The 19,177-nt window shown below is 41.2% G+C and overlaps 1 protein-coding gene across 3 annotated transcripts in view; it reads left to right on the top strand.

The window, feature by feature from the left end:
* The window catches only part of SLC6A11 (solute carrier family 6 member 11), a 310,046-nt gene that overhangs the window by 257,707 nt on the left and 33,162 nt on the right, over nucleotides 1–19,177 (top strand). For all 3 annotated transcript variants that reach the window (XM_030207198.1, XM_030207197.1, XM_030207199.1), the window contains one exon: nucleotides 9,203–9,327. In XM_030207198.1, the coding sequence (XP_030063058.1) occupies nucleotides 9,203–9,327 (125 nt within the window). The remainder of the gene's footprint in view (nucleotides 1–9,202; nucleotides 9,328–19,177) is intronic.

Here is a 19,177-nt window from a genome sequence, read left to right as displayed (position 1 = left end):
TAGCATGGAATGTTTTCATTGGGTTTCTGCCAGGTACTTGTGACCTGGCTTGGCCACTGTTTGGAAACGGGATACTGGACTAGATGGACCATTGGTCTGACCCAGTATGGTTACTCTTATGTTCTTATGTTTCATTGTCCAAAATGACAGGAAAAATGTTTTTTTTTAATGATGTCATAAATATTGTACACTCTTCTGAAAGAGTGCACACTCTGCCTTTCTGTGATGGAGTGTACCGGAAGTTACCGTTCCCCTTTAATAGCACTCCCTAACAAAACCACATTAAAGCCCGCAATACAGAGCAATCAGGGCTTGGTTCAGTGAGAGCAGAGCAAAGAGGGCGAGGTCCAGGAAGGATATAACTAAACCAAGGAGGCCAAGGGAAGACAATGGTAGTTCTTCAGCAGATTCCCTCACCATGTATCTGCTTAATTCAGGTAGACCAAGTTTTACCCTGGAACCTTGTGAACTGCTAACCATTGAGGTAAGACCAGAGCCAGTCTTGGATTTGATGAGGTCTAAGCAGTATATAAATACTTGAAAATAAATTATAAATAGTGCACCCTGGGACTGTGGGGCTCTATGGGGAGCTGGGCTGCAGGAAGTTAGCTACATGAATTTAATGAGCCTTTTGTTTATAATTTATCCACTTGGTGAAGGAAACAGGCTTTATCGACTTGTGAACATAAATGAATTGTTTTTGTTTGAATTTCACCACTCTGAGTGACTGTATTTGATGGGGCTCCATGTCACATCCTCACCCATATTACTACACTTCTTTAGAGGAGAACATTGCAGATTTACTTCTGAGGGGCACAGAGGCATCCATCTGAAAAACCAGACATGATGTCCCAGCTGGTGTGCTGTCTGCCAGATGCTAAGATCTAGGGTGTTATGGAGAGTTTGTCAAGACTCGCCAAGCCTATTATTATCCACTGCTGCTCATCCATGTTGGCATGAATGATACTGCTAGGTACCCTTCTCAATATACAGTGCATTTTGTTCTAGCAAAAAAGGTGCCGGTACTCAAATGCCAGGCCACCCTTCAGGGGTAATGGGGTGATCACTGAGGGACCCATCCGACAATAGCCAGACCCCCTGCAACCAGTCACAGAATCTATGACAAGGCAGAATTGGTGTGTAGGGCCTGAGCTCTTTCATTAAAACATGGGGACCATGGGTCAGTTTTAGCAGACAATATAAAAGGTGCCGGTACTCAGTACCCCCAAGTACCCCCTCAAAAAAAGCCCTGTCAATATATCAAAGGAGACTTCATGGCTCTGAGAGAGAGAGAGAGAGAGAGAGAGTGAAGCTGATAGGATTGCAGGTAATATTCTCATCAATCCTCCCTGTCAATGGTAAAGGCCAAGGTAGAGAAGCTCACATCCTGAAGATGAATGCATGGTTGTGCAGATAGTGTCATCAAGAGTGTTTTGGTCTCCTAGACCATGGGATGCTTTTCCAAGAGCTATTGTGCAGAGAAGGTGTCCATCTATCAAAGAAGGGAAGAACTTTCTTCAACAACAAATTTACTAATGAAAAATGGAAGAGAAAAGGGATGCAGCTTGATATACAACCTTCTGTGGTTACAGTCAAAGTGGTTTACATATTATATACAGGTACTTAGAGGCTAACCTACTGAAGAGGGCTTTAAACTAGAATTGTTGGGTAATCAAAGACCCAGGTAAGTAACAGCCCACAGGTAAGTGAAACATTAAATAACTCTATAGAAATGGGAAAAGAGGGCAACATCTGGAAGGCAGTGCATACTAATGCCCATAGTATGGGAAATAAGGTTCTGTATCAAAAGGCTTAATTCGGTCTACCGGTGTCATTTCACTTTTATGTAGATGATATCTTGCTACTCTTTCCTACTAATCCTTTCAATTCTTCCCTAGACCCTCTCAAAGATTGATTAAAGGTCATTTCTGACTGGCTTGTTGCGTATAAATTGGTGCTAAATAAGGACAAAACTGTAGAGTATTGGTTTACGGGAGGTCTTTCTGTGCCAACTTCACCCCTGGATTTCTTTGGCTCGTCATTCTAATTAGTTGACTCATTACGTTACTTGGGAGTTATCCTTGACTCACATCTTTTATTTGTCCCCCAAATCTCTAATGTTTGCAAAACTGGCTTCTTTAGGCTTTGTCATCTTAGATCTATTTGCCATTATTTCAGTCCCGATATCTTTCATTCTTTAATCCTCTTACTACTTACGACTAGGTTAGACTATTGTAATATAGTTTACTTAGGTTGCATGTAGGCTTACATTAAATGACTAGCAGCTGAAATGGTAAGGAAAAGAGGTTAGCCTTTACTAAATGCAATAGATCACAGAAAGAGAAAGATGGGCAATAATATCTGGAAAAGACTAACAGAAGCTAGGAAAGCGAAGATACAAATGGAAGAAAAAAATAGCCAATGTGATAAAAATGGAGGGACAAGACATTTATAAGATATGCTAGTGATAGAAGGACATGCAAAAGTGGCATAGAGTGGCATAAAGTGGAATAATCGAAAGGCGCCGGCCAAATAGCTGGCCAGCCATCTCCGGCGCCGCAAACGGGCGGAGCCAACCGTATTTTCGAAAAAGATGGCCGGCCATCTTTTTCTTCGCTAATACGGTTGGGCCCGGCCAAATGTCGGAGTTTGCCGGGGTTGAGATGGCCGGCCTCTTTTTTCGGCCATAATGGAAAAAAATGCCGATGATCTCAAACCAGGCAAAATCCAAGGCATTTGCTCATGGGAGGAGCCAGAATTTGTAGTGCACTGGTCCCCCTGACATGCCAGGACGCCAACCGGGCACCCTAGGGGGCACTTCTAAAAAAAATTTTAAAAACATTAAAATAGCTCCCATTTGCATAGCTCCCTTACCTTTGGTGCTGAGCCCCCCAAATCCCCCCAAAAACCCATTCCCTACAACTCTACACCATTACCATTGCCCTTATGGGTGAAGGGGGGCACCTACATGTGGGTACAGTGGGTTTTGGGTGGGTTTTGGAGGGCTCTCATTTACTGCCACAAGTGTAACAGGTAGGGGGGAATGGGCCTGGATCCACCTGTCTGAAGTGCACTGCACCCACTAAAAACTGCTCCAGGGACTTGTATACTGCTATCAGGGAGGTAGGTATGACATTGAGGCTGGCATAGAGGCTGGCAAGAAAGGTGTTTTTTTTTGTTTTTTTTTTTTGGGTGGGAGGGGGTTGATGACCATTGGGGGAGTAAGGGGAGGTAATCCCCGATTCCCTCCGGTGGCCATCTGGTCAGTTCAGGCCCCTTTTTGAAGCTTGGTCGTGAAAAAAAGGGACCAAGTACAGCCGGCGAAATGCTTGTCAAGCCTGGCTTTTTTTTTCCATTATCAGGCGAAGCCGGCCATCTCGTGAGCATGCCCCCGTCCTGCCCCCGTCCCGCCTTCACTACCCTACTGACACGCCCCCTTGATATTTCGCCGGCTCCGTGACGGAAAGTAGTTGAACCCGGCCAAAATCAGCTTTCGATTATACTGATTTGGCTGGGTTCAGGAGATCACTGGCCATCTCCCGATTTGTGTCGAAAGACGGCCGGCGATCACATTCGAAAATGAGCCTGATAGCGAGACTCAAGGGTAAAGGGAAGGAATATGTAGAAGCTGATAATGATAAGGTAGAATTGCTGAACCAATATTTCTGTTTGCAGATGAAAAGCTGGGGGTAGGATTGCAAAAGACAAATACAAATAGGAGTGGAAATGTGCTGGACATTGGACTATTTTCATAGGACCGTGTGTGTGAGGAGCTAGCTAAACTAAAGGTGGACAAAGTGATAGGGCCAGATGACATGCATCTAAGTGTACTGAAGAAACATAGAAGAGTTTTGGCAGCTCTGCTTCCTGACTTTTTCAATGTATCTCTGGAGTCTGGAGTGATCTTGAAAGACAGAAGAAGGATGGATATGGTCCCTTTCCACAAAAGCTGGAGTTAGCAGAAGATTGTGAACTACAGGCCAGTTAGTCTGACTTCTGTGGTTAGAAAGCTAATAGAAATGTTTCTAAAACAGAGAATAGTGAGGTTTCTGGAATCCAATGGATTGCAGAACCAGAGGCAGCATGGCTTTACTAAAGATAGACCTTGTCATACAAATCTGATAAAGTTTTGACTGGGTGACCAGACAGTTCAATCGAGAAAGAACATTAGCTTTGATGTACTTAGATTTTAGCAAAGTCTGACACAATTCTGCACAGATGACATAAATAAACTGAGTGCCCTCATTATGGGCTCTAAAGTGACTGGGTTAAGAACTGGTTAAATGGCAGGCAAAAAAGGGTACTAATACAAATTTATGAAGTAGTAAATTTAAAACAAATTGGAGAAAATATTCACTCAATGTGCAATAAAACTCTGGAATTTGTTGCCAGAGAATGTGGTAAAAGCAGTTAGTGGGGTTTTGATAACTTCCTAAAAAAAAGTCATTATTAAGATGGACTTGGGGAAAAATCCACTGTTTATTTCTAGGATAAGCAGCATAAAATGCATTGCACTATTTTGGGATCTTGCCAGGTACTTGTAACCTGGATTAGCCACTGTTGGAAACAGAATGCTGAGCTTGATGGACCTTCGGTCTGTCCTAGTATGGTAACGCTTATGTTCTTGTGGGAAATATGATAGAGACATTTAAATACCTCTGCTGCATTAGGGCAAAACAATTTGCACTAGTGCCCTTTGTGTTACATTAAAGGACAAATAATGCAAGTTATTGCCCTAATACAGCTTGATAACTTTCCCCTTAAAGAGTCTATGAGACCATTGGGATATATTATAATGGAGTCAGCTGAGACAACTGACTGCAATAAAAGAACTACAATGCTTCCAGTCTCTGCAATATTTTGAATTACTATGGTCTAAAATTCCTCTCCACCTGAATCAAAGATTGGATGGTTCTATATCATTTAATAGAGTATTGATGCATAAACGAGTCTAACAAATATATTATACGAAACATAGGAGTCATTTTACAAAACTACATTAAGCAGCTAGTGTGGGTTTTACTACTCAATAGATGTTTGAACAGGGACCCATGCTAATATCTACCATGCTTGGTATAAACCTTCAGTGGTATCTTAGGGCCCCTTTTACCAATCTGCGGCAAAATACGGCCAGCGCTGGCATTGGCCTGTGTTTTACACACGCTCCAAGGCCCCCTTTTACCACAGCTGGTAAAAGGGAAGTTTTGCTTTCCTATAAGAAATGGCCGGGTGGTAAGTAAAGCACTTGCTACACAGCCATTTCGGGGGGGGGGGGGGGGTCACTTACCGCCACCCATTGAGGTGACGGTAAGGGCTCCCGCCTTAACCTGGCTTTAACCAGGCAGCGTGCAGCACTGCCTGATTACTTCTGGGTACACTCTGGCGCCACAAAAATAAAGATAGTGCAAGACCAAATCTTCAGCGAATCACAAATGAGTGAGAATGCTAACAATGAGTTGAAATATGCTTAACTAACCCAGTCTTCTTCAGAATGTGTGGTATCCAGTGAAAAACTAGACTTTTTCTTATTTAAAGTGGAGAAACAACCTCAGTAGTTACAGCGTGGCAGCACTGTGATGATTGCATTCAATGCCAGTATACAATTGACTCCGTTATTATCACCGGTCTGAAAACTCCACTTGTGTGAGAGTAAAGGCTCTATATGGGGGTTAAATAAAGCCCATAAGAGTGTTATTTAAGCGTGATGTTAGGCAGTTGCTTGAATTAATAATGTTACTTAGCTTATACAATTTTGCCCAACGGGGCTCACCGTTTCACTTTACGATTAGCTTCCTCAGGGGGCCAAGTAACTATTGGCAAGTCACGATGCCTTATGCACTGGCGTCCATTGCTTCCTGTATAGCGAGCAGTAAGCCCGCGTTGGGCTTACCACCGCTTAGTAAAAGGAGCTCTTAATGCAGATAGGGCTGGAAACCATTCATGGCATGGGTGGGTCGGTACCCTGTGCTAACTTCATGACTGTTGATAACACAGTTGCACTTACCGACGAAGATATGGAGGTAAGTGCAGCCATGCTACTGGCAGTCCATTAATAATAATATCTCTCTCCTGAACCTTCCTTCCCAATCCAATCCCTTTTTAAGACCAGGTTCCCCTCTGGCCCCCTCCAGATCTAATTACCCTTTAATATCAGGTCCCCCCCAACCCTCCCTTCTGATCTGATCTGATCTCCCCCCACCTTCCTGGATCCTCCAACCACCCCAGGGATTTACCCCTGGGAAATCTGTGGGTCCTAGTGTGTTTCTAATTTTAAACAGAAATACAGGTTTAATATTGGACTGACAATATATTTTTGACAAGTTTTAGGGAGTTAAAACCCTTTCCTCAGGTCAGGATAGAGTGAACAAAAGATGACAGTATTAGAAAATATTAGTGAATCATATAAACCATTCCAATGATAGTCTGAATGTTGGGTGGGAAGGAACAGATGGGTGATTAGAAAATGACAAGCAGTAGAATTCTTTGGTTTATAAAGCATTCATGGCAAAACCTCCACAATAACATTTTCTAGGTGAAAGGGATGTGGTTGACTAGTGGCGAGAACCAGTTGCAATAGTACCATGGATAGTTACAGTAAATGTTCCTCTGGCGCTACAGTTCAATGTCCACAGTAACAATGAGGGGAATAATCGAACGTCACCGGCGAAATAGGTCGCTGGTGATCTATTTTGGCGGCGGCGCAACAGCTGGCAGGAATCGTATTATCAAAAAAGCTGGCCGGCCATCTTTTTTTCGATAATACGGTTTAGCCCAGCCAAATGCCAGAGTTCGCCGGGTTTGAGATGGCCGGTTTTGTTTTTCAGCGATAATGGAAAAAAATGTCAGCGATCTCAAACCCGGCAAAATCTAAGGCATTTGGTCGTGGGAGGAGCCAGCATTTGTAGTGCACTGGTCCCCCTGACATGCCATGACAGCAACCGGGCACCCTAAGGGGCACTTCTAAAACTTTTTTAAAAATATACAAATATCTCCCAGGTGCATAGCTCCCTTACCTTGAGTGCTGAGCCCTCCCAAATCCCCCCCAAACCCACACTCCCCACAACTCTACACCACTACCATAGTCCTTATGGGTAAAGGGGGGCACCTACATGTGGATACAGTGGATTTGGGGGGGGGGGGTTGGAGGGCTTAGCACTTACCACCACAAGTGTAACAGGTAGAGGGAGATGGGCCTGGGTCTGCCTGCCTGAACTGCACTGCATCCATTAAAAACTGCTCCAGGGACTTACATACTGCTGTCAAGGAGCTGGGTATGACATTTGAGGCTGGCAAAAACAGTTTTGATTTTTAGTTTTTTAATGTGGGAGGGGGTTGGTGACCACTGGGGGAGTATGGGGAGGTCATTCCCCATTTCCTCTGATGGTCATCTGGTGAGTTGGGGCACCTCTTTGAGGCTTGGTCGTGAAAATAAAAGGACGAAGTAAACCCGGCGAAATATTGATGAACGCCACTTTTTTTTCCATTATCCGCGAAAGCCGGCCATCTGGAAGCCACGCCCATGCCCACCCATGTCCCGCCTTCACTACACTGCTGACACGCCACCTTGAATTTTCACCGGCTCGGCAACGGGAAAGCAGCGATGCTGTCAAAAAAGCAGCTTTCGATTAAACTGATTTAGCCACTTTTGAGAGATCGCCGGCCATCTCCCAATTTATGTCGGAAGGTGCCCGGTGATGACTTTCGAAAATAAGCCTGAATGTGTTTTATAATTAGTCCATATTATGATAATGCTCATGAATGTCTGTGCTGCTCTCCCTGTCCTATTCCCATTAACATAAAATCCCATGTTTTAGGTGTTTGATGCACAATTTAATGCACATTAATAATATTTACTAACCATGAATGCTTTTTTAAACACGGATTAACTACTTAGTAGGCATTAAAAACCCATGCTAAACACTTGCCATACTTTAATAAATAGGCCCCATAAGGTGTTAGAAAGCTCGTGCCTTTGTTAGGTCCTTTCTTGTTAAGTTTCAGGGTATCTTATTTTGACTTCATAAATCTTACATTCCAGAATTATATTACAGTATGTATTGACTGTTCGGATGCAGTGCTCTGGTCTCTGTAATTTTGAATGGAGTTGTGTGAAAGTAGATTAACTAAATCCCTTTCCTAGTTAAATACATCATACTGCCTAATAAATAGAAACATAGAAATATGACAGCAGATAAAGGCCAAATGGCCCATCCAGTTTGCCCATCCTCAATAACCCTTTCCTCATTTTCCTAACGGATCCCACATGCTTATCCCATGCTTTCTTAAACACGGTCCTCGTATCCACAACCTCCATCGGGAGGCCATTCCATGCTTCCACTACCCTTTTCCGTAAATGCATATTTTCTTAGGTTCCTCCTAAGCCTATTTCCTCTTAACTTCATCGTATGCCCCTAATTCCAGAGTTTTCCTTCATTTGAAAAAGGCTCTCTTCCTGTGCATTAGTGCCCCCGAGATATTTAAATGTGTCTATCATATCTCCTTTTCCCCTCTTCTCTTCCAGTGTATACCTGTTGAGGTTCATAAATGTGTCCTTATATGTTTTATGTCCAAGACTACTTACCAATTTTGTAGTTGCCCTCTGGACCGACTCCATCCTGTTCATATCTTTCCATAGGTGCGGTCTCCAGAATTGCACAGCTAGTGGTATGAGATAAAGAAAATTACTTTGCAAATCTTGTGCATTCTGCAGAACTTTCTGATTCCCATGGTCACTTAAGTGTAGAACAAAAACAGTTTTGGAAAGCAAGTTGCTGTGTTCTTGCGTTATCTCTAACTACAGTATATTGCATCAATTTAAGTTCTTGAAGAAAGGACCAAAACAAAGCATAGGTGAAGCCCAGTGCTGTGCACCTTTAATACCAGGGGACTGGGTCTGGAATCCACAATACGCCCTTTTCCACTGTTCTCTGCCGCATATTTACTGTCAGTGGGGAAAAGAATAGAAATCAAAACTCAAGATGGTCAGAACTCATTGATGTCTGAGTGCCCTCTAGTGGCTAGCTGTGTAAATAATACCAGTGCAATACTGATATATCATAATGGTAAGGTTTTTCCTCTTAATGATATAATAAGTTCTTCGGTTTGAGCTTAGTCATGTTTCTTGACAGGTTGCTTACATCACAGTGTTTATGCATACAATATCATTTACTGTACATCAACACACTGTTTGTTTTCTTCACAGGGACTGTATTATGTTGTGCTGCCTGAATAGCGGAACCAGTTTTGTGGCTGGATTTGCCATCTTTTCTGTCCTTGGATTTATGGCATACGAACAAGGAGTACCAATAGCTGAGGTTGCAGAATCAGGTATGCCACCGAGCTGGCTGAGGTTTGTCTGAATACAACAATTTATTGATATTTTCATAACCTTATAATCAGGTTGACTGATTATCCTGATTTGTACTTTATAGATAACTCAGAATGACTATTGCTGTGTGACACTTCTCTTTCTTTCTTTCTGACTGAAAAAGAATCACCAGATATTCATACATTCAAGTAGTTTTAAAGCCTTTGACCACTGTGGGCTGAATCTAACCTGGATTTTCTATACTAGGGCCATGTCTAGGCACTGACATTGAATATCTGGGTCAGATGCTGACCCAGAAGTTATATGGGTACTGGCTGATATACAGTGCCAGCACTCACGTAGCTATGTGGGCAAAGATAGAACTGCCTTTTCTACAGGCCTACCTGGCCACTTAGCTATGCGGGCACTGACCCTGAATGTGACTGGTGCCCACATAGTTGCTGCCTTCTCCATGACCTCACACTCGGACCACCCAGCAGCAACAGTGGCACTGCTTGGTTAACTTTCACTGAATATAGACAGTTGGCCCACTCAGTGTGGTTTAAGCAGCCTCTCCTGCCTCCATAAACACACTGAATGTTGATCTCAGAGATATTACACCTGTTAGTATATTAGTAATATGAATTGGCTTCATTTATTTCTTTTCCTTTTTTTTTATTGGGGGAAGAACTGGCAGTAGAACTGAGGCTGAGTTGTGGTGCCGTAGCTTTCATTCACAGCTACTCTGAATATTTTACCTGTGTTGTTATATTCATGTCCTCCCTCTTAAGACACCTCTTGTAGTGATAGTTTTGGCCAAGGGTCATAAGTATTGCCATACTGGGAAAGACCAAAGGTCCATCAAGCCCAGCATCCTGTTTCCAACAGTGGCCAATCCGGGTCACAAATACCTGGCAAGATCCCAAAAAAGAACAAAACATTTTATACTGCTTATCCCAGAAATAATGGATTTTCCTCAAGTCCATTTAATAACGGTCTATGGACTTTTCCTTTAGTGGTCATCCTTTTCCTTTCCTTCAGTGGTCATCCAACCATACTCCCTTCAGTATGAACAGTGCCTGAGTGTAGTTATTCAGTGTCACTGGTGAGCAATAGCCAAAGCTTCCCACTTTCTAGGGGTTGTGAAAGTTGTCCCCGATGCATCTCCTGTCTACCCAGTAGAGTTAGTTGAAGAACAGAATCTTAGTCTTCTGTTTACCAGCACATATAGCGCTGCTGCTAGCCTACCGAGTCAGCTCAAATAAATCCATTCATACCACCCGATTTGCAGCACTATTTAACTGGCCAGGAACGGCTCCTGGCTGGTTAAATAGGACTTAACTGGCTATCTGCGAATATTCGGCAGGGAATAGCTGGTTATCTCCCACTAAATATTCACAATCAGCGCATAGGACCTTATTCTATAAAGGTTATGCTCCTAAATTTATTTATTTATTTGTTGCATTTGTATCCCACATTTTCCCACCTATTTGCAGACTCAATGTGGCTTACAATAATTACAAGCATAATCTATTTTACTGCATAAAAGTATGCTTGTAATTTATTATGACATTGGTATCCTGCATTATCCCAACTAGAGTTCAGGTGCAATGTGGCTCATAATCCAATTATAAGCAGGTGCTATCTCTGTCCCTAAAGGGCTCACAATCTTGTGTTTTGTACCTGAGGCAATGGAAGGTTAAGTGACTTGCCCAGAGTCACAAGGAGTTGTGGTGGGAATTGAGCCCAGGATGCTGGGATTAAAGTTCACTGCACTCCTCTACTTAGGAGCATAAAGTTTTGGAGGGTAAATTTAGGAGCATAGCCTTTAAAGAAAAAGGTCCATAGTGGCTAACCGGCTATATTACATGATATAGCTGGCTAGCCACGACTATTCAAACACTGGCCGGCTAAGTTTTGCAGCCAAATGGGGCTGCTTAAATAGCAGGTCTAAGTTTGGACGCTATAAATTTAGCCGTGCAGCACTGAATATTGACATAGCCAGCTAAGTTTATAGCGGCCAAAAATAAACTGGATATTTAATGCAGTTCACTGCTGACCATAGGAGCTAGCCATGCTGCCTCCCATGGTCTGAATATCTGCCCCGATGTTTTCCAAATTTTTATTAGCGTCACATTGTGCAATTTCTTTTGGCAAGGCTACAGACAGTGATGTTCCTTGAGTGGACCTTAGAGGTCACAAAGGTATATAGAGGGCTAACTTATTCTTTAGATATTCTAGCCCATTTTGTCTGAGGATCTTGAAAATAAAATGTGGAGGGGCATTTTTGAAAGGACATTCAAATCAGAATTGGGGTGTCCTGCTCATAACGTCCAAAAAAATGTCCATCTCACAGCCATTTTCAAACAAGAAATAACGCTGGGGTTTCCTGTTCAAAAATATTCAAGAACATCCCAAATGAACAGCCATTTTACAAACCAAAACATCCAAATAATGAATGCCAAAAATCCAGGGAAAAGGACGTCTGACAGCATTAGTGGTTAGCATAGAGGACTGTAAACCAGGGCACCCAGGTTCATATTGCCCTACAACTCTTCAGCTTGGAGAAGAGACAGCTGAGGGGAGATATGCTAGAGGTCTATAAAATAATGAGTGGAGTTGAACGGGTAGATGTGACCCGTCTGTTCACGCTTTCCAAAAATACTAGGACTAGGGGGCATGCGATGAAGCTACAATGTAATAAATTTAAAATGAATTGGAGAAAGGTTTTCTTCACTCATTGTGTAATTAAACTCTGGAAATCGTTGCCAGAGAATGTGGTAAAGGCGGTTAGCTTAGCGGAGTTTTAAAAAGGTTTGGCCGGCTTCCTATAGGAAAAGTCCATAGACCATTATTAAATGGACTTGGAGAAAATCCACTATTTCTGGGGTAAGCAGTATAAAATGTTTTGTACTTTTTTGGGATCTTGCCAGGTATTTGTAACCTGGATTGGCCACTGTTGGAAACAGGATGCTGGGCTCAATGGACCTTTGGTCTTTCCCAGTATGGCAATACTTATGTACTTATGTAACTCTTTTATTTTAAATGTGGAGCCCTCCAAGAACAGAAATACCTACTGTACCTGAGTGTACACCACATCAATAGCCTCCACATAATATACAAAATCCTGATATTAGTACCTATAATTCACTACTTGGGGCCACCACTTTGTCTTGCTACCTGATGCCATACCCTGTTTCACGACCTCTTCATTCATCACATCAGAATCTATTAGTTGTCTCGTCCTTCCCAAAGTTAGGTGCAAAATGCAAGTTAAGCTGGTATTCTGTAAAGGTTGTTCTGTGCAGATCGTCCTTTACAGAATACTAGCTTAGCGTGGATCAACCTGGCACCTTCCTTGAATTTCCTCCTATGTTCAGTATCACCAGTGCTGTGTTATGGAATGGACTCTCTTCATTTTTTGCATCTGGAAACCTCTTTTCAGAAGTTCAAAACATCTCTCAAGACCTACTTTTCCAAACAGCTTTTGGTTAATGCCATGCCCTTGATTTATCGAGGCTAGCGGTACGGAATGTGGCGGCTGATGTGCCGGTATGTGTAGATATGATAGTACAGTGCGATTTAGTCTTTTCTCTCTCTTTCCTGTTGAATCGTAGTTCACTGACCCTATTTCTATCTCTCTGCTGCTTCTATTCATTATTTTATTTTTACTGTGAACCACTTTGATGGATTGTCTGTAAGGCGATATATCAAACAATGCCAAACTTGAAACATGAAGTCAACTGTGCCTTTGTGAAACCATACTAGTCCTTATAAATAAGAAAATGCAATGCAAACCCCAGTCTAGTGGCAAGAAGTTTGGCATAGATTTGATAGTCAACATTTATTAATGAGATAAATTGATAATTTCCAACTCAGGTAGGTCCTTGCCTGGTTTTTTTTTTCAATATTCTGGCATTAATGAAGGTGATACCAGCTTTATTTTGAGAGATAAACTCTTAATACAACTCTGTGAGCTTCGGAGCCAAGAGATCTATGGAATTAAACTGAGACCACAGCAGGACCCAGTGCTTTTAGCAAGAGCAAGGCTTGAATTGGTTGAGTAATTTAAAAAGAGTGAATAGTTCATCTAAGAACACCCTCTGTGTATCAGAAATAACAGGAGGTAGAATTCCACCCAAGAATTACTATAACCTTCTTCTGCAGGGGAAAGTTCTGAGGAGTATAATTTGGCATAAAACTCATAAAATCCATCTGGCTGATTTTCAAAACCATTTAACTAGCCAGGAACAGCACCTGGCAGGTTCAATGGTATATTCGGCGGGAGATAATCAGCTGTCTCTCACTGAATATCCCCAGTTAGAACTTAGCGGATAGCCAGTTATATTGCATGATATAGCCAGCTATCTGCTGATTTTCAGCACATTTCTAGCTACGTTTGGCAGACAAATTTGGCCACGTCAATAGCAGGTCTATCTTTGGTCACTATGAACTTAGCTGGCTAGTTCTGAATATCGGCTTGGCCAGCGATGATCTTAGTGGCCATAAATAAACTATTGAGACAGACACGAGAAGCAACTGCTTGCCCTGAGATTTGTAGTATGGCTTGGCCACTGTTTGGATAACAGGATACTGGGCTAGATGGACCATTGGTCTGATCCAGTATGGCTACTCTTATGTTCTCTTATGTTATTATGTAACCAGATATTCAATGCTTGTCCCTGGAAATAGCCCGGTATTAAATGTCCATGCTCATCGCTGACAGTGGGAGGCAGACCGGCTACCTCCCGTGGTCTGAAAATCAGGCCCTATGTGCTATCTTTTCATCTTCATATACTGGATCACCTGCACTTGAACTTTATTTCTTCTCTTGTTCTCTATTCTTCTTACAACCTTCATAATATGCAACTTTTGACAAAAATTAGTACTCTCAGTCTGCTGACTTAGAAGCAAATGAAGTTTATATATGTAGAGAATTATCTCTAGATTTGATTTGATTTGTTCCAGAGTATTGATTTATTTATTCATCCATCATAGCTGAAAAGTTGATAACCTGACACTAAATGGCCACATTAGAAGCATCTGACCCCACTGTAAGGGAGATATCCTCCCATTTATTGTGGGCAAAATAATTTCACATGCCCGCTTAAGGGACTCTTAAGGGATCCAGCATTAAATCTCCAATAAATGGTTTGTGATGCAGCCCCCAGTGAAAAAAAATGGTCCTCTGCAGATCAGCCCACAATATATTTATGGATAAGGATACCACTGCATGATCATATATTGCTATATACTTCATTTCAGGAAAGCACATTACTTAGAAAGGGGAATGGGACTTGATATACCACCTTTTGGTGTGTGTTTTTCTTTTGCAACTACATTCAAAGCAGTTTGCATGGTATATACAGGCACTTATTTGTACCTGGGGCATTGGAGGGTTAAGTGACTTGCCCAGAGTCACAGGGAGCTGCAGTAGGAATCAAACCCAGTTCCCCAGAATCACAGTCTGCTGCACTAACCCAAGTTTGAGACTTAAAAAAAAAAAGAAAGAATCTGTTCTGGTGTATGTGCTATGTAGTAGAATAACAGGTAAACTGTGTCCTTCTTAGATGTTTTAGGCACCATGAATCTGCAAGCCCCAAAACCTTGATAGTGGAATGCAGGAACTACCACAGTTTTGTAGACCTCAGCTTATAGGATGATTGATGGTCTTGAATTAAATCCAGAAGTAAATCAAACTCCTCTGCAAGTGTAGTTGGATTACGCCCACTCTCTACTAGAGCATTTGCCATTTCAGTGAAAACACCAGGACAGTCTGCTGTAGAGGCATATATATTGCAGAGCACTATCCCTCATTATCCCAAAGTAATCTTCAGTTTAATCCATCAGCCTTCTGTATCTGATGATTGGGAGCAGATTGTAACCGGGACAGAATGCTTCAGTAATATAGCTACTCCATTTTGTTCCCTACAGGGGCTGAAGAGAACTGAACTGTAAAACTATGATCTGACAGTTTCAATATTCTTTATGATTTAAATGTACTTCTTGTAGAAAAAAAAACACATCAGGTTGTTCTCTTTTCAAATAAAGCAGCATCTCTTTCCTTTTTATAGTATTATTTAAACCTTTTTTCATTTAATGAGCGGAACTTCCAAAATGAAGTCATCAAAGAAAAAACGTACTTATTAACCATAAGAAACAGATACACACACTATCAAATACTGCAGAATAAAGAGGCAAGGTCTAAAATAATTGATGCAGTCATCTCAGAAAACCATACCGCCCACCCAGCGAAATAATGGACACACAGCTTGAAGTTAACACCGCAAACGTCAATGTTCTTGGGAAAACCACAGAGAATAGTTGTTCTCTGTGGTTTTCCCAAGGAATGAACCCTATAAAATATGAGTTTCCAAGTATTTTCCCCACAATAATTACTTGTACCCGTGATCTTATCGTCCTAAAAAAAAATCCCCCAAAGAACATGGCAACCAACCCCCACCCCTTCAAAGCTCGCCTGCCCAAAGAAGAAAAGGAAGCTGGTGACAGTGAAAATTACAAAGGCTGTTACTCCTTCCAATTTAGTAGCTAACTTAATAAATGAATTCCATCCCCAATGTAAGCCCATATATCCAAACTGTCCCACAGTTTGCCAAGCCTTTTAGAGTGCTGTGTAGGAGCGGACAAAGAACCAGATAAAACTCACCTAACAGTACTTCTGGCCAGAGCTCCCTTTAAAAACAAAACAAAAAACAACCTAACAGCTACTAATAATTTGAATACCATATGCCTGAGAAGCCCAGTTAATGTACTACACAGAAATATCTCCATCCATACACACAGTTACCATCAGTTTCATCTCTCAAACGTTCAAAATACCCACAAAATCAGCAAAACCTCACAGCAAATCATCCCTTCATCAAAAATATCCCACCAGTACCCAGTATATCCATAGCTACAAACCATATAAATTAAACAGAGGTACTGCTCAGGCCTGAATCAGCATCCATTTTGTGGAGGCCTGGAAGGTATAGTACAATGCTATCCAAACCACTGGTCATAACTACAGTAACAAAATTACATTTACAAGTAACCTTGGAGTGCCAGGTCGCAGAATTCTAATGTAATTTTGACCTTGCCGAGCCACTCAGGTCCATAGTAGTGTATACACAAATCAACACCCAATCCCAAGAGCTCAACAAGAAAGACAGCAAATGGTTAGTTGAATGCAAATTCCATTTGATAACTGCATTTTATCCCCAGAAAGCGTTTGGATGAAATCTTGCAATGCTGCTGGGTCATCAAATCTGTGATTTGAATTATTAAGTTACCTGCATTACTTGCTGGGAAGGGTAGCCCATATCAAACATTCTGCTTCTTTAATGGCTCATGAAGTTCTAGGAACTGCTTCCAACTAGCTACAGTTGATTTATTTAAGTCATGAAATACCAAAACTATTTTCCTTTTATATCTTAGTGACGCGTTGCATTTAGACCTCTGGAGAATCTCCAGAGCCTCTGGATATCACAAAATACACAAGACCAATGGCCACAATAACGTACTATTGTGAAAATTCCAGATCCATCAGTTTAAGTAGCTCTTGTAAGAAGGCTACTACATCTGAGATGTCCACCTTTCTGGAATACCTAGGACTCAAATGTTATTCCATAGCAACCTATTGTTCAGATCCTCAAGGTTATGTTCAAGTTGTGGAATGACCTTCACCTGCTTTTGCAGGGTTAGGATTGGCTCTACAAGGGCCTGTACAATCAATGTGCAGTACTTATTTGGCCTTGTAGACTAGAGATGTCTAATTTCATTTCGACCAGCGCATCTTTGTTTTCTAACATTAGGTCCTTCAGTTGCAGGAATTCAGCCGTAAGGGAGTGAGGTGTGATCTCTTGCTCCTTGTACCCTGCCATCTAGATCAGAAGTAAAGGAGGTGGAGAGGGTGATGGGGGGGGGGGGGGGGGGGGAGGATGCTATTTGGACCAATACATTCTCTGCGAGCTCATGTTCAAAGAAATCCAACTTGGTTGAATTGTTCATGTACTTTAAAGCAATCAATAGGAGTATTGTATTTTTAGTGTGGAAAAGTAAGGCTGTCTTGAAGCCTTGTAGGGAGTTCAGTTCTTAAGCAGCAATTTAAGAACACCCCTCTCCAACCCCCCCCCCCCCCCCAAAAAAAAAAAAAAAAAAAAAAATCTGTGATAAGCACCTTTCTTTCCCTTCTATAAATCTATCCCTGTTGCAATCTACTTTTTTGGTTCCTAAATTTTCAAGACTAATGACATTTTCAGCATAAATGTAGGAACTCAGCCATAGTAAATTTTCAAAGAGGCCATATTAAAAGCCTAATTTTCAAAGTTGGGAGTTTACACCCTTTAACAATTGGCCCTGTAGGACTAAATTCAGTAAATGGCACCTAAAAAATGAGTGCTGAAAAAAAACAATAGTCCTTAGCGCTATTCTATAAACAGTGCTCAAAGTTTGGTGCCACACTAGAATAACGCTTAGTGCTGGGAACCACGACGATTTACAGCAATGAAACCCTGGTGTAAATCCCTGTGCCTAAATTAGGTACATATCTCCTTTATTCTATAATAACATGCATAAATTGTGGGCCGCATCCCCTTTTTGGATTATACGCGGATCTGGCCGCGTAAATTTATGTGCATAAATTTTAATTAATGACAGCACAAATAATTGATTGGGCCCAATTATTGCTTCTAACTGGCTCATTATTCAATTAAATTGTGATTGCAAATTAGGTACTTGGGTTTAATACTTGTAAATATCCAGCCAAGCAAAACTAATGACTTGGATATTGGATGGCTCCAAGTTATATGTTTATTTATTTATTTGTTATATTTGTATGCCACATTTTCCCACCTATTTGCAGGCTCAATGTGGCTTACATAGTGCCGGAGAGGCGTTCGCCGACTCCGGTATGAACAAATACAAGGTGATGCTGTGGTAAAATAAGGCTCATGTGAAACAGAAACAATCGGGAATCGTAGAGTGGAAGAGTTATGTTATGTCCATTACGTGCTTTGGTTTCGTTGTGGTGCAGAATTCAGACTTTAAGTTGGATCGGTAGGGTATGCCATTTTAAACAGGTTGGTTTTTAGTGATTTCCGGAAGCTTAGGTGGTCATACGTTGTTTTCACGGCTTTTGGTAGTGTGTTCCACAGTTGTGTGCTTATGTAGGAAAAACTGGATGCATATGTTACATTTTAGTAGGGTTTATATTCTGGGATGAAGTTTACGCTGGGGGTCTGAAATTCTATTGGTAGTTCTGAATTCATCTGTGATTCGCCTTCAATCTACAAAGTATAAAGCTATCATAGGTTATGGTCCTTTGTAGAATTCTTTACTAAAACAACTTAGGATGGTTTCTTACTCTAAGCTATTTAGATAACACCTGAAAAGATGGCTTTTTCAAAAGTACTTGTTATTGAATTAAATAGATTGAAGGGAATACCATGATTTATTATTTAGAGGGTTTTTTTTTTTTTTAGTAAGATGGGGAAGTTTGAAGGAATGTATTGGATTGCTTTGATTTTATTAATTTAAAATCTATTTATGATATTTTATCATATAATCCACCTTCAACTGAAAGGTAAAATGAAATATAAATATCCATGTAAAAGCAAATTAAATTAATTATAGAAAATCAAGTCAAAATAAGAAGTAGGATCATAATAAAACAAATTGACCTTGTATTAAACTTATTTGTAAAGGATGCAAGAATTCCATCTAATGTTGCCCAGGGTAATGCACTTAATTTTTCAACAGAACATAATGAATTAACAATGAACTGCAAGGGTTTAGTCTCCAAAGAAAACTGTGAAGCTAAAAAGGATAATTTCATATCCAAACAACTAGCTATTACTGAACAACTTTCAC

This window comes from Microcaecilia unicolor, chromosome 6 (genome assembly GCF_901765095.1).
Source record: "Microcaecilia unicolor chromosome 6, aMicUni1.1, whole genome shotgun sequence".
NCBI classification, from domain to species: Eukaryota; Metazoa; Chordata; class Amphibia; order Gymnophiona; family Siphonopidae; genus Microcaecilia; species Microcaecilia unicolor.
Note: the sequence above shows the minus strand (reverse complement) of the source record. Positions and strands in the feature narration are given on the sequence as shown.